This window comes from Notothenia coriiceps, unplaced genomic scaffold, assembly GCF_000735185.1.
Source record: "Notothenia coriiceps isolate Sejong01 unplaced genomic scaffold, NC01 NC01_scaffold00031500, whole genome shotgun sequence".
In the NCBI taxonomy this organism is placed as follows: Eukaryota; Metazoa; Chordata; class Actinopteri; order Perciformes; family Nototheniidae; genus Notothenia; species Notothenia coriiceps.
This window is the reverse complement of record NW_011364201.1, coordinates 72866-88835: the sequence shown is the minus strand read 5'-3', so window position 1 is coordinate 88835 and position 15970 is coordinate 72866. Positions and strand designations below refer to the sequence as shown.

General features: G+C 40.3%; 1 protein-coding gene across 1 annotated transcript in view; it reads left to right on the top strand.

The window, feature by feature from the left end:
* cdkal1 (CDK5 regulatory subunit associated protein 1-like 1) overlaps positions 1-15970 on the top strand; it is a gene marked incomplete at its 3' end in the record, with an annotated part of 132645 nt that overhangs the window by 50485 nt on the left and 66190 nt on the right. The window contains exon 5 of the mRNA XM_010788027.1: positions 5028-5131. Coding sequence (XP_010786329.1) covers positions 5028-5131 — 104 coding nt within the window. The remainder of the gene's footprint in view (positions 1-5027; positions 5132-15970) is intronic.

The following is a 15970-nucleotide window of genomic DNA, read 5'->3' as shown; positions in this document are numbered from 1 at the left end:
GCGTTCACACCGCAGTACTTTTCCCACTTTAGTTCCAATATAGTTCCGAAATGTCGCGTTCACACCAAAAAGAGCCGGAACTAAAATTAGTTAATGAGAACCTTTTTTAGCCCCTTTTCCGTCCCTGCTAGAGAGCAGGTACTTTCGTGGGAGAAAAAGGTTCCTATTTCTGATTGGCTGGGCGGATTGCAAACCACGCCCCGTAAAATTCAAAAAACGTTTTGTGAAGCCGTCATTTTATTATCATAGCATTAGCATTAGCCCAGCGCACAAACGCAGAGAGACTAACTTATGGCAACACAAAGAAAACATGGGAGCGGTTGAGATGAGGAGGTGTCGGCGTTCTGGAGATTTACTCTGAAGGCTTCAGTAGAAGCTGCTAGGAGTCTCAGCAGCTTCTACTGAAGCCAGTCCCCAACTCCGGGGACTTCCGGCCGGGGACTTCGGGTGGCTGTATACGCCGTGAAGTTGTTTGCGGCCTGCCAGTAAACCCAAAGCAGCAGCAGCAGAAGAAGAAGAAGAAGTGACGTCAGCGGCTTCATTTGCCTAATCCTCCCTCAGGGACTTATTCCGGTGTGAACGCGATCTGAACTTAGTTCATGAGAACTAAAGAGTTCTCATGAACTAAGTTCTGATGAACCTTTGTGGGAAAAATACTGCGGTGTGAAAGCGCCTAATGTTGGGCTCCGGCAAGTGTTGGCATAATGACAACAAACAACTGAAACCTTGTATCACCAGTATTGTTTTTTTATTATAGACACAACTGCTGGCTCTTAAATAAAAAAGTATTCACGAAACACAATGTATTTATGTATGTCACTATTAAAAAAATTGTTCGCATAAAACTGACAATATAATTACATTTTTTTATACATCTTAATCAGGCTGCCTATAGGTATGATAACATCATACTATGCACATACTATATGCACATAATAACATTAATAATGATACTACAAATATAATTTGCTTTTTCTTTCATTTCCACATGACTGATGTCATCTGTGTCAAACACAGATATTAGCAGAAATGACACTGCTTTGTTTTCTGAATCCAGCTCGATGACACATGACAGATAACCATGGACAGACAGATATGGGGGCTAGCTTGTTGGCTATCTGTGACAGGTGTCAGCTCCTGTTTACCTCTGCCTCTGCAGCCATGTACACTTGGACAGACGGGGCTTTCAACGTTTGCCAAAAATGATCATCTATTTCTTTAGGTTTGGTGTTCAAATGTAAGTTTAGTAGCAACATCGGAATTACACCTTGGAATAAATTGCCGCAAAGGTAAATGAACCCTGTGGGGACAGCGTCTTTCCCAGCAGCAAGAGCCAGAGTAAAGAGACGCAGAGGAGCAGAGATTGAAATATTGATGGCAGCACATTGATCATAGTTAAGTCACTACCATCAAAGTGCCGTCTATTGGAAAGACCATGTGGAAAACTGCTGAGCATGCAAGCACTAACACAGACTGTGTGTGTGTGTGTGTGTGTGTGTGTGTGTGTGTGTGTGTGTGTGTGTGTGTGTGTGTGTGTGTGTGTGTGTGTGTGTGTGTGTGTGTGTGTGTGTGTGTCAAATTATAGAGGAACCTCAGGGCTTTTCTGCAAGGCTGCAACTACACAATAGTCTCTCTATCTCACACACACACAGAGGGGACATTGATGAACTACACTGTTGTCAAGTTCAGCAGCTACCTCTGTGGTTTAATTAACGAGATGAAGTAAAAGGCAGAGGGGAGAGAAACAAAGGAGGAAAAAGGATGGAGGCTTGATAAGGAGAAGAAATATATATTTTAAGTTCTAGTATTTTTCCTTCACACCAATAGTGAGTTGGTATTAATCATGACCTGTAACAGTAGTGTGTTATTTCAGCTACTTTTTACAAAACGTTTTCCCTGTTGCTTGATAGTATACAATTAAAATGTAAAAGTAATCAAAACATCTGTTATTTCTGTTCTCTTGTTTTCCAAAAGACACAGCAAAGAGTGTGTGTTTGTGTGTGTGTCATGGAGAGTGACACCGCTCCTCTCCTTCAGCCACTGTCAGTCCGAGGGTGCTGACTAGTTGTCGCAGTCTGTTTGGGTTGATTGTGAGTTCGTAACTGCTAATGCGTTGTTGTGATACTGGACAAATGTTAAGCAGCAGCACACTCACACCAGCACACTCACACACATACACATGATTGATGCAAAATACACACATACACACGCCACACACAGACATACACACACGCCACACACAAGAAGGCCACTAACTGTCTCATGAGATTAATGTTGGTATGATCCACTCAGCTGGGCCTGATCACATTAAGATGGATGGACCCCCTGGTGGTGTATGGTGTGTGTGTGTGTGTGTCTGGCTGTGTGAGTGTGTGTGAGTGTGTGCACATGCAGGGCCCCATCTGTCTGTGTTTTCTCTACAGCGAGGTCCTGTGACCTAGCTGCCATCTTTAGTGCCCTCAACTCTGATAAGCAATACCCTGAGAGGGAGAGATTGATGGATAGATGAATAGATAGCCATATTCTCTTTTTGTTTGTCAGTTTTCTCCACGGTGACATTAAAAAATGCTCCCGGCGTTGTGGTTGTTTTTCAAAATGATTGTAAAGATATTGTAGCTGTCTCAGTCGGCACTTGCAGTATGAAGGTCTTTCACAGTCCAGTAAATGCAGTAAAGAAGGTTCAAAGGTCCTTTAGACCCTCTTGCTTTAGTCCAATGTGTTGTAATTGACCTGCTAAGTAGCTACATGTGTAAAAGTGTTTCAAACTTAACCCATAGTCAAACTGTAGTTCCAAATAACCTTTCCTCCTGGAAAAACCTTTTAAACTTTACAACCAATTTTTTGGTGGAATTCATAATGACCATAACTTCCATGCTTCAACTGAAGTAGTTTTCTCTGAAACTATTTTCTGAACTTCATCTGTGAGTCTCACCCTGTTTTTCCCAGAAAGCTTTTAGACTTTATTCAGTGGGTAATGTAAACTATGAGGATACACTTATAGTCTCTCCACTGCTTCATTACTCTGGCCTTGAGTCCTGTGTTGTTGTCATGGTTTTGCCAAGCTTCTGGGAATCCCTGTAATTTCTCCATGAGTTTGTCACGGACAGATACAGGGTCAAGACTTGCTATCTACGACAGTCTGATTTCATAGTCAAATACTGCTGCCTTACTTCACAGCATTTGATGTTTAAAATCATTAGTAAGACATTTTTCACAAACCAATTTAAACAGTGTCATACTTTTATAAAAGACACTGGATCTTTTGATGTTTTCCCTGTCTCAAACGCTTGCATTAGTGGTGCTGTGTGGATATATTCTCACGTTGTTTTCTTTATAAGTAAGTGGACTGTCCTCCAACGTTAGTCACACTTTTTTACTAGTTTGGGATTTTAGTTGAAACATCACATATCATGCTGTTCTTAAGATATGTGATATTATAAGTGCTTAACATTACTGTTGTTAAACACCATTGACAGCTGAATGTGGCAGTGTTAGATTCATCCCCATGTAAAAACTCCAATCTCAAAGCTAAAGGCACCAACTAGGCTCACTTGTTTCCCCCGATACATGATCACACTAAGAGATGAAACTGATTTATCATGGTCTTTTACAAGAGAAAGTTGGTCTTGTTTTTCCTTTTGAGTAAAAACTCAATAAATACACACAAACAATTTTAGTTTTCACGGAACAGCATGTTCCTGCAAGTAATTACAGCTGTTGCCAGCAATTTAAGCCAGTAAAAAGTCAGTAAAAACAAACTGTTGTAGTAACAACAGTGTATATTTTTAACCCAGTATGACAAATTGGAGGTCAGACAAGAAACCCTAATGGAGTAAATAAATAAAAAAACAGTAGCCTTTCTTCTTCTTTTCAGGAGGGATTTAAATCTTGAAGAATAGCCCCCTTCATCTCGAACAAAGAGCAATAAATATTATTTCAACTTTAGAGTTTAAACCATGCCATGCTTCTCGATCTACTGTGAGGCAATTTGTTACCAATTTACTTTGTTTCTGCTTCATAGTCTTGATCCCTCCCTTTCATGGTCAATTAAAAAAAAACGAGTCAAGCGACAGCTGTCCACGGTTATTATCAAGCTAGCTAGAGTTCTGTGAACAGTTCAGAAAAGAAAGGACAGTTTTGAACCCCTTCTTTCTTCTCCTGCGTCTGCTCTTTGGGAAAAGGTGCATATATGAAGTTTCTTTCATCTATTTGTGCACTCATCATAGTCTCCTCAATCTCTGCTGAACTCCACTATTCAGTTGATTTATGTGCAAATCAAATGGTATAGTATCTGATTGTTTGACTTGGGGTTGTATGAAGTCTGCAAGCCCCCGGTCTGGAAAAGCAGGCAGGATTGGCACAGCATTTAACCAATGTCCTGCTGTGGCTGGGCCAGCAGGAATACATTATAGCCACATCAGAGAAAGGCCCACATGAAGGAATCAATGAGTTTTAAGTGTACACTTTATATACAATATTTACCTTGCCTTATGGCAGCACTTTCTGGTTAGGGACTGAAGCCTCTTGCCAAAGCAACCAGACTGGATAATCCCTTTGTAAATGGCTCTCTGATGGCAAGGTAAAGGCACAAAATAGTTTACAGCTAAACTGATATTGTCCTTTTTTTTTTTTTTTTTAGATGGGCCCCTCTTTTAGTTCAGCTTGTCATTTTCCCCAGACTGGGTTCAGTTTGACTGCATCCCATAAGTATCTCAGTCTTACATTTCTTTCTTGGCTGATTTGGTCAATTTTCAGATTTTACATTTTGAATTATTTCAAATTTAGACCCGTCTGGATTTTTTTTCAAATTGATGCCAATCCAATTTAAAACAAGAAGCTAACAAATACATTATGACTTTTACGTGTTTGAGTTTTACAAGTTGTGGTTTTTGCAACAAATGTAGCCATATTTTCACACTTTTAATTACAAGATTTTTTGAATGCCTTAACCTTGAACGAATAATACAAATAATACTACTCATACTGTATTTCATCTTCTCTCATCTTGTCTGTGTTTTCCTGTCTAGATGTTTGAATGCGTGTACCTACTGTAAGACTAAACATGCCAGAGGAGACCTGGCCAGCTATTCCATCGAGGAGCTAGTGGAGAGAGCCAGACAGTCTTTCCAGGGTGAGTGCATTATCTCTCCCACACATGCAACTGCACAGACACACACTATCACAACAGGAATTTGAATGAAGTTGTTTATTTGCTGAATGCTTGCAAAGTATTCCCTGAAAAAAGAGGTACTTAAATGACGATAAGGATCATTGAATGTCCGACAAATATCCTGAATCTTGATTTATCTGCTGTTGAACTGGAAGTGCTACTATTGGACAATTGAAGGTGCTGATAAAGGATAACAGGGATCTTGGGGAGATGATGCCAGATGAACAGCTGTTGTGCCCTGGCATCTGTTCCTTAACAGTAGACTCCCAGAATCCCTAATCGCACAGCAGGCCATATCTCTGTTAGAGCCTCAGGCGGGTCACTCAAGGTCAAGTCTACACTGAGAAGACACGTCACACTTATCCATCCTTAACTTTTTTTTATTGGTGTAGTCTGTACAAATCTGTATACTACATCTTTATACATATACAAACACGGAAACTAATAAACACAATATCTTATACAAATTAAATTCAGGTCCACCCCTTCACACCATCTCCCCTCTTCTCTCCTCTGGATTACAAAGCCCCAGCTCATGTCATGTCGAATGCTGTGTTTGGTGTATTCAGGACCCCCACTGCAGCAAACACAGCTCAACTGTCTCATCCTTTTAATATATTATTGTTCATGCATGTTTTAGAGTACCTGTTTTTTTCAATCCTGATCAAATGTTCTCTTGTTTTTTCAGTGTTAGTAAACTAAGACCTTATCCCTGACTGCTGTCAAAGATAGTAGGGACCTCTTACTTAAAACTAATAATAGTCAGATAATAAACACTATATGTTTTAATGGTGGATGCTTCATTAGCATTGCTTTGATAACAGCCTGTTTTTCTGCTCTGATTTTCTGAACATTTAAAGGTATTGCTTTGAGGCAACAGGCATTTAGGATTCAGTTGTACTGATTTTTATACTGGCCCAATATGTAAAACGTGTGGTCACCTTGTTGGTTACTGTGTTTGTTACAGTCTTTATGCCAAAACCAGGGGTTGTGTTAATACAGGTATCAAAATGAAAACTAAATATCAACACTGGAGTCTAGTGTTGGGGCATAACAAAGTTTACATGCTGCACAGCCATTTAAACCTCTTTTGTTGCAGGATCACAGCAGATTTTGAAGAAATCACACTGTACTCCCATTCTTTTACTGTCATGTACACAAGAATAACACTTAAACAGTGTTTGCTATCCAATAAACGATTAGATGTCCGGCTCCTTCCAACTGTGCTCTTTGGATAACTTGTAGATTTCGAAACATGACAATTGAAGCAGTTGGATTGTAGTTCTGAAAACAGACTCAGTGTATTTCTAGTTAATGAAAAACAAGAAGATACCCTTGACAAGGACATGGCTTTCTAAATCTCATCCAGAACTCTTTAAAACAGCTGCATCCATGCCGCTGCAGTGCCCCGGGCTGGGCAGTCAAGGGCAAACTCACCAGCTGCTTGAACCTGGGTGTGTGTGTGTTTGAGCACATGTTAGATGTGGGCCACAGTGCACCTGCCCTTTACACTTGTTCGGGAGAAGTTGCAGGGCATACATTATTTTGGGAAGCCTGTGTTGTGTGAATGACTTTATTACTGTCCTGTCCTGTAAGGCAAACATTAGGGTGCTGCCTTTTAATAATAAAACATAAGAATAAAATAAATGTCTCAAAAATGCTTTGTTGTGCATTGTCAGTTACAGCCCTTATGACAACCATAGCTAAATCAATTAATTTGAATACAATTAATTATTTAAACTGCTAGTTACACATCTAACTTGTGGTCAAACAAATTGCGATCATGCAAACTTGTCACAAAGCAGGAACTTCAGGGTGGATATCAGATTAAGGGTGTGTGTTTGCATGGGTGTGTGTGTGTGTGTAATCTGTTAAAATGCAGGAAACAAATGTCAGAGACGGTTAGTTGTTGTTTTCAAAACAGAGAAAGAGGAAGCTGGAGGTTACCGCCTGTCATGATTATCAGACTGTTGGAAAAAGACAGAGAAGGGTAATGGCAGGAGAGCGAGATGATGTTAAACTATCTATCCGCTGCTCTTTGGTAAACACAGTCAAAATCAAGTGTTTGAGTTATTAAACCTTTTAAATATTGTGTTATTGCAAGTCTGCATTAACCTGTTGTAAGTTCAGGAGTCATGAACTTATCCATGCTTATATTCTTGTTGCTTATTTATTCTAACTCTACCATCTATCATAATCACAGTCACACATACTAAGACGCACACCCATACGTACTATATGTTGAGTGTGATAAGAAAGTTCATCTCAGGAATAATTTGGCCATCTAATGTATATTTTTTCCGTCACATATAATATATTTCCCTTCTGTTAACAAATAGAATCAGCTACTTTATTTATGAACCTAAAGCACGCTGTTTACTCCATCAAATATTTTTGTTAGGTTTGGAATCACATTATGGCACTGCAGCGATGCCCCTTCTCTCTCACTCTATTAGCCACCTTTTCTTACCTCAAACAAATTGAGCCTCACAAATAGGACCTGCAATTTGATTTGATATTTGATGTCTTTTGAATAAAAAAAGGCTGCAAGTATGAATGCTATAATTGATTGGCCAGTCAGGCAGCATTGGGGGTATTTGATTGGTTTATCCCTGGGAACTTTGAAAGGATTTATAGGAATTATTCAAATGCGATTTGAGGTAAATAGCTCTCTTTCCATCTGGAAAAAAGAGAGTGAGTGAGTGCACAGCTTTTAAAATAATCTGAATTATTCAAATGTACGAATGTGTAATTTTTAACATCAGAGAGGATGGTTAATGTATGCAGGTAATGGAGGCTTGGGATGTCATAGGAAATGACAAGGTTGTGGGTGTTTGTGTGAGTGTATAGGTGGGTGTGTGGGGGTTCGTATGCAGAGTGTTGTGCGTGACAGTCATGCTGGGAAACTGATTGAGTGTGAGCTGGTCTGTGTGTTGGCACATAACTGTGTATCTTAAAGTGTGTGTGTTTGTGAAACAGAAGTAGAGAAATGTTTAGCCATGTTCCTCAGATTTGGATTGTGTATTTGATTTCAATATGATTTAACTCACCTTGTACGTTTTTCTGACATAAATCTGTCCTCTTGTCCGGACATTAACTGAACCTGACTTGTTCTTGAACAAATATTAAGTTTCAATATAAATATGAATCCAACTGTACATACTTCAAGAAATGGTTCTGATTATAGATCGGCCATAACACTGTAGTACCTGTAATAACTTTAATAATATATATTTGTTCCATAACAATAATGTTTTCCATTTCTTTATTTTACCTTCCCATTCAAAGCCTCTTAAAAAAGGTTTAACATGTAAACCCTGCTCTGTAAACATGGTAGCTGCCTGGAGAACGTGACAGGAGAGGAGTACCAGAGTATTTCTGTTGTGGTCCTCAGACCCCCATTGTGGCTGTCGCCTTGTCATTTTGAACTGTCAGAAAATGTTTTGGAAATGGCCCCATCTAAAACAGGACATGATGCTTCATAGATACAGACACACTGCTACCACTCCCACATGACACACTGCATTAGTGTGCACAATGCGTGCTGGCTATCATCACACAGCTTGAATAGGTGCGTTCACACCGCAGTACTTTTCCCACTTTAGTTCCAATATAGTTCCGAAATGTCGCGTTCACACCAAAAAGAGCCGGAACTAAAATTAGTTAATGAGAACCTTTTTTAGCCCCTTTTCCGTCCCTGCTAGAGAGCAGGTACTTTCGTGGGAGAAAAAGGTTCCTATTACTGATTGGCTGGGCGGATTGCAAACCACGCCCAGTAAAACTCCCAAAAAGTTTTGTTGAAGTCGCACTGGGCATTTTATTATCCTCGCATTAGCATTATTAGCATTAGCCCAGTGCAGAAACGCAGAGAGANGTGGTTCTTCCCACTCACTCACCAGGAGAGACGTTGCTCCCCACAGTAAATTCAAAAGATTGATGTGTCTCCTTGGACAAAATGAGATTGTGTGTCATTACAAGGCATTACACTACAGAACCCCTGTGTAACTGAATTAGACCCAGTGTGTCACAAGCAAATACAGTTTATACACACACACACACACACACACACACACACACACACACACACACACACACACACGACACGACACGACACGACACACACACTACACACACACACACTGACTCTCTCACACACACACACACACACACACACACACACACACACACACACACACACACACACACACACACACACACACACACACACACTTTTGCACAAACCAGTGTACTTCATGTGTCCTTCCAAAAGCTAGCCGTCCAGACAGAGACATAAAGGCTGAGAAGAGGCTTTCTTTCTGCAGCTCAAACATAGCACATTTCCTTTTTTCATTAGCAGTATGTGATGCAGTCTGACATTTTCGACGACACATCTATTGTTTTTTGCCGCCAGTGCATTAGTGTGTATCAATAGGTACTGGAATTAAGGTCAAACCTTCTTGACTCTATTGGGAGGGTTCTTGCCTCGGTGCGGAACTGAAACCCTTTGAAGAAGCTACTCAGTTAGAGATGATAAAAAACAACTATGAGTTGGATAACAGAGCTTTTACAGATCTGTGGTACACCAAAAATACACCACTAAATAGAATTTACAAAGTCTACCTTTTATGAAACCTTCCAATATACTTGTGTAGTTAGTCACTCGCCTACAGTGAGTCACCAGTCAAACCAGTGGATTATGAGTTGTTTTTAGGTCACCACAAGCAGGTCACTTTGACTTGTAGTTTGTCTGAATCGGTAATCTATGAGTGCATCACTAAATTCAACTTGTCATTCTGTCAGGTTGACAACAACAGGAAGTCAAGTACACAGTCATTTGTTCAGTAAGGCAACAGGTGACATACTGTAAAAAGCTGGTTAAGCAACTTTAGATCAGATCTTGTACAACTTGACTTTATCAATATATCTAGTGGTTTGTAATAAAAACAAACATCATACTGTACCATTCTTATCCAGTAACAATGGTCTGACTGATCTACTACAAACACTCTCTCTATGTCTGTCCAAAGACAAAACAAGGACTTGGAAATTCCTATATACTGTAGACCCGGGCTTATGTTTCACTTGCATGCGCATGCTTTCTCTCCAGTCAAAACAACAAGTGACGCTGCTGCAGGAGTTGGAGAATTCTAAGGTCAGCATGTGACACACTTTTTGTAAAACACACACACAGACAGAGCTGTTTCAGTGTGCAGCTCTGGGAACACCAGACTAAATAACAGAATTGGGGAGGTCAAACACAGAGGCTGGGTTGAAGACTGAGAGAGCCCAGCTGCATTAGGACACGCACATAAACACTCACTGGTCTGTTCACAGATGAATAATAACATGCACTCATCAACAAGGAAAGAAAATACAAAAACAATTAAGAGAGATAATAGTGAGAGAAATTCGTGTTTATTCAACTTTCAGTCTGACCAGAGCTTCTCATAGACGGGACAGAAAACAGGACTTTTTTTATTTTTGTAACTGGTGCAGCACTGTTTTTACATAGTAAACACATTTGTTTGCTTAAAATGTGATCCAAGCAGGCACATCTCCTTAAAGAGAGATCTATAAGCCCTTTACTTTGTGTTTGATTCCAAAACCTGATAATGTTTTAAAAGTAGAGCCCCTAATAGGATATGAGTTATAAGGAATATTGTCTGTTATCAGTCCCACAGGACCATACAAAGTTCCCATGTACTGTAACTTGAATGCAACCCTCTCATACTCTGTATCAAGGGTAAAAATGGTTAAGCTGCCAACCTTTCTCTGAATAACTAATCTTCCTGTATTCATTGCTCCTAATAGGTCTTTACTCCATTGTATCAGCATTCTTTGTTCTGTGACTCCACATTATTTAGCCACCTCCACTTTGACACGACACTAACAGTAAACGTACAGCCTAGGCTTGAGGCTTTGTTCTCTCGCATGGCAGTTTAAGGTTTTGTTTGCTCCTATACCCACTCCACCCCTCTCCCCGTCTCAACAATAAGAGCGATAAATAATCTTTCTTCACATTTTGAAAAATACCCAGACTTCCCCTTGCAGTTTAAGCTTTGTTTTCATAATTACATCTTCAAGCCTGCACAATACAAACCCAATAAACACACACACATTCATGTAAATGATAAATGGCCCAATTTGTTTATGCGTAGAGCAGTTTTCTAATTAACGTGTAGAGTATAAATGCTTATCATTGAGAAACCTTTTCCTTCTTTCCTTCCTCTCTCCTGGTCTGTCTGATGCTAAACGAGGGAGCGTCTCCAAAGGGAACTATACTGTGTGTGTGTGTGTGTGTGTGTGTGTGTGTGTGTGTGTGTGTGTGTGTGTGTGTGTGTGTGTGTGTGTGTGTGTGTGTGTGTGTGTGTGTGTGTGTGTGGTCGATGGTGGTTATTTTTTTTCAATTCCCACCTATTCACACTGGCAAGAAGAGTCGACATCTGAAACTGGAACTCACTGGGCGGACCTCCGAGGATTGTCTCCTATACCGGACGACACGCTAATCCCTATAGACCCTCCAGTAATGACAATTCCTTGTCTACGCGTCCCGTGACTTGTCGACCAAGTCAGACCGTAGTAGAGGGGTCTAGGACAATAGGAAATAGTCTCGTCGGAAGTTAACAGGTTATCATCGGTGAAGGTCAAGTTGTCGCTATTTAGTTCTAACGTCCTGTAAACAGCTGTACAGTATACTAGGAGATAGCAGTAATTCCATGGAGAAAAAAGTCCCTTATGAACGTTCGTAAGTGCCGATATATGGTTGAAGTAAGTTTAAGGACCAACACTATCCACACACAGACACGTCCACACGTACACACCTCTACTATTACGTGAGTGGGGGACCTTTCTGGACAGACCGAGAGAGGTGATCGAGGAGCTACCTTATCGACCGGGTCCAGAGGAGACCGTACCCAAAATCGAGGAACTGTACTATCCATGTGCGTAGTTTGTAGATCTGTCCTTTTGGTGGTGACTGGTCATTAACCTCTCTTCTACTTTACATGTCATACTCATCATATATAACACTAATAGACAAGTTCCAATTCCCGTAAGTTTTTTAGCAACATTCAATTTTCACCACTTTTACTACCGAGTAAACAACGGTTTCTGGGTGTTGAACATTTAGGTTTGTGCATTTTCACGTACTTAACATAACAATGCGAAGAACCAACACATTTAACCCTAACCGTCAGTTAAACTTTTTTCTTAGTCTGCCCAGTTTAACTTTATTAAGTTTCTTACCACTTTTTAGACTCTTTAACTGGCTTTAGTCGGTTCTCTTCCTTTACCATTCTGACTCTATGAATTACCTCTCGTCAGTTTTGATGGGTCAGACCCCTCTTTACTGTTTCGACTTTGATTTTCTCCCGGGCTAGATTTTTTTTTTTTTTTTTCCTGTTATCAGTCAAATCGACATTTGATAAACCGCCGCCCATGGACGGTAGTCTCTCGGTCAAATGTTTCCCTAATAGGTCACGACCAACGAAACCGTTCTCACGAAGTCAGGTTGGTCTTTCACGACGGGTATTCCGTTTCATTGTATAACATATATTTCAATGTGAATTTTGAGTAACTAAAGGAAGTACACCGGGAAAGAACTACACCGGATATTAACATAAGGAGCGACCGGGTCGGTGTCGTCACTGTAACCATTTAACGACACGGTTTAGGACCGCGGACGAAAGGTCCTGGCCCCGAACGTCTGAAGTCATGTTGGGGTTCAGTTTGTTAGCTCTTGATATGGTAAACTAAACGTGTCATTTAGTTGACTTATCACCTCAAGTCGTCTTCCTAACTCCTCTGATACTACTCACGGTGTCTTATCTACTGTTCTTTGAAGTATATACGTGGAAAAGGGTCTTCTCGTCTGCGCTCCACTCCTCTTTCTCTTCCCCAAGTTTTGGAAGGAAAGAAAAGATTGACAAGTGTCTTGAGATCGGATCCCGCGCAACCTAATTATTGCACCTGTCGACAGCGCAACTTGAGCAAAAAAAAATTAACTGGTGACTTTCCTCGCCTAGTTCTGATACTTCGTCTTTGTTCTCCATTTTAACCATTGTTTAACGGACAGTGTCATCTAGCTCTTCGTACCGTACCAAACTTTGAGATTTTCAACTTTTAATTAATAAATAACGAGAAACAAGCCTCTCCACTTCCCCCGATAAGAAGTTCTAAATTTGGGAGGACCTTCTTACTATCTCTTTCCGAATGCACAAAAAAATGAAATAAATGAGGTAAATTCCCAAAGAACAGACTGGAGGTTAACACAGTATGACCAATTTTTTATGTGCACAATCAATGATGTTGTCAAACAAAAATGACCACTGAAACAATGACCGATTTAACGACCGTTGTCGAACATTAATGAACGTTCCTTGTACGACAAACTTACTTTTGATTTAAACAAACACACCAAATAAATAACTCAAAACATGAGTTTCCCTTTTTGTTCTGGTTGAAAGAGAACATTTTCTGGGTACTATTTAGTCCAAGTAGAGAATACACAACTAGTACATAGCCCCCCCCTTCTGTTCTACCTCGATCACCCACGGAAATCGAAACCTCTCTAACCTCAAAAATGGGCTACCCCTACTTAGATTGTGACGGTGTAAGTCGACAGTTACCACAAATTGTTGTCTTACACAATTCGTGAATATTAATAGTGTATAGAATTCTTGTCGTACTAATACACTACCCAAAGGTTGATTTTAGGGTTGTATCATATTTTTGCACACCTATTGCAACCTCCGTTCAGGTCGAATGATATTTCTGTTTGTGGCATCTTATATAGTGTGTCGTGGTGATTACGTTCCGCAAACTACTGTCCCTTTTGTAGGGTTTCTAGGTCACAGAAACTATTTTCATACTGTGACAAAAATTTAACCAAACACTTTTTACAGAATGATTACTAAAATTTTGTAGTTTACGACACTCGGTCCATTCCGCTCGTCACAATTAACAAGCTGATACTTTAGTCTGAACAGCATCTATCGTTCAGAAGCTCGGACACATCAGACAGGCACTGTTTGAGTCACTTTAAGGTTGTCCCCTAAGGGTCTCGAACCGTTTTTGGTACTGTTGTTGGTGTCCCTGCAGTTCCGGTCTCATTTACTTCGTCACCTCTTCTGTATGTCACAGTAGGAGTATCAAAGCACCAAAGAAAGCGACCGAAACAACAGACGAAACAAAAAAAAAAAAAAAAAAAAAAAACAAAAAAACATGTAATGGGTGACTTATATACGATATTATCAGAGACCTTTTGTCCCACTCTGGATAGTCTACATCGTCTATTAAATACAAAGATAAATACTATATAATAAGATAGAGAGATCAACTTCGAATACCTTCATACAGTATACTTAAGTGGTTTTTCTACCAACAATATATTCTTTAACCAAAGGTCCTCTAATATATATACACCGTATGATAAGATCAACTTAAGAATTACCAAATTCAAAATATTATGTAATATACACAAGAACGGTCAGATAAAAGATTGTGTAACCTGATATTACACGTTAACAATACAACCGATTTCATAAGAGACATAATAGAGAAGATAAGCAGTAAAATCGGCCCTTGCCCTTTTCTAAAAGCCTATGACGTCTCACGGCTGACTCTGTCCGACTGTTATAGCAAATGTTCAGTAAAACTTTTTGTTGGTGTTTGCGGCCCTCGTAAAAATTACAGTGGCACCTCTTTTGACTGTTTGTTTTTCTCTTATACCGATAGATAAGTAAGAATAGTAGTTAGGAAAGAGGGAGAGCCCATAACGAATACGTCTCAAAGCTCCGATGATTTCTACCGTCGATCCAGTGTCCTGGAGCGACCAATCTCTTTTGTGTCTGTCTACCCGGGACGTACACGTGTGTGAGTGTCGTGTGAGTGTGCTCGGTCTGTGTGTGTGTATGTGTGGTATGTGGGTGGTCCCCAGGGTAGGTAGATTACAACTAGTCCGGGTCGACTCACCTACCCGCCTGGTTGTAAATTAGAGTATCCCCCTGTCCAATCACCGAAGAACACACACCGCCACCACATACAGACACACACCGCACACAATACACACATAAAACGTAGTTAGTCACACATACACACACTCACACGACCACAAAACCACCTTCACAACGACCGTACGAATTGTAAACAGGTCATTAGTGTTGTTGCGTAATCGTCAACTGCTTGAGTGTTAGTTGGGTTTGTCTGCGCTGTTTGATCAGTCGTGGGAGCTGACTGTCACCGACCTTCCTTCCTCGGCCAACGGTGACGAGGTACTGCTTGTGTGTTTGGTGTGTAGAAACGACACCAGAAACCTTTTGGTTTTCTTGTCTTTATTGTCTACAAAACTAATGAAATGTAAAATTAACATATGATACGTTCGTTGGGTCCCTTTTGCAAAACATTTTTCATCCGACTTTATGTGTGATGACAATGTCCCAGTCACTAATTATGGTTTGAGAGTGATAACCACAACCTTCCTGTTTTATGATCTTGAATTTATGATATATAAGAAGAGGAATAGTCTCGGGAGGTAGGAAAAAGGGGAAAAAACAGAGAGCGGGAGACGGACAAATGAAGTAGAGCCAAAACATTAATTTGCGTGTCCTCCATCGACGCCCTTGACACTGTTGTCACATCCAAGGATAGTTACAGCGGGAGACACACCACACTCTATCCACTCTCATGATAACACATCAAACGTTCGGAACGTCTTTTACGGGACTCCGAAGGAGATATATAAACATTTGGTGTATTTGGTGTCGTGTGTGTGTGTGTGGTGTGTGTGTGTGTGTGTGTGTG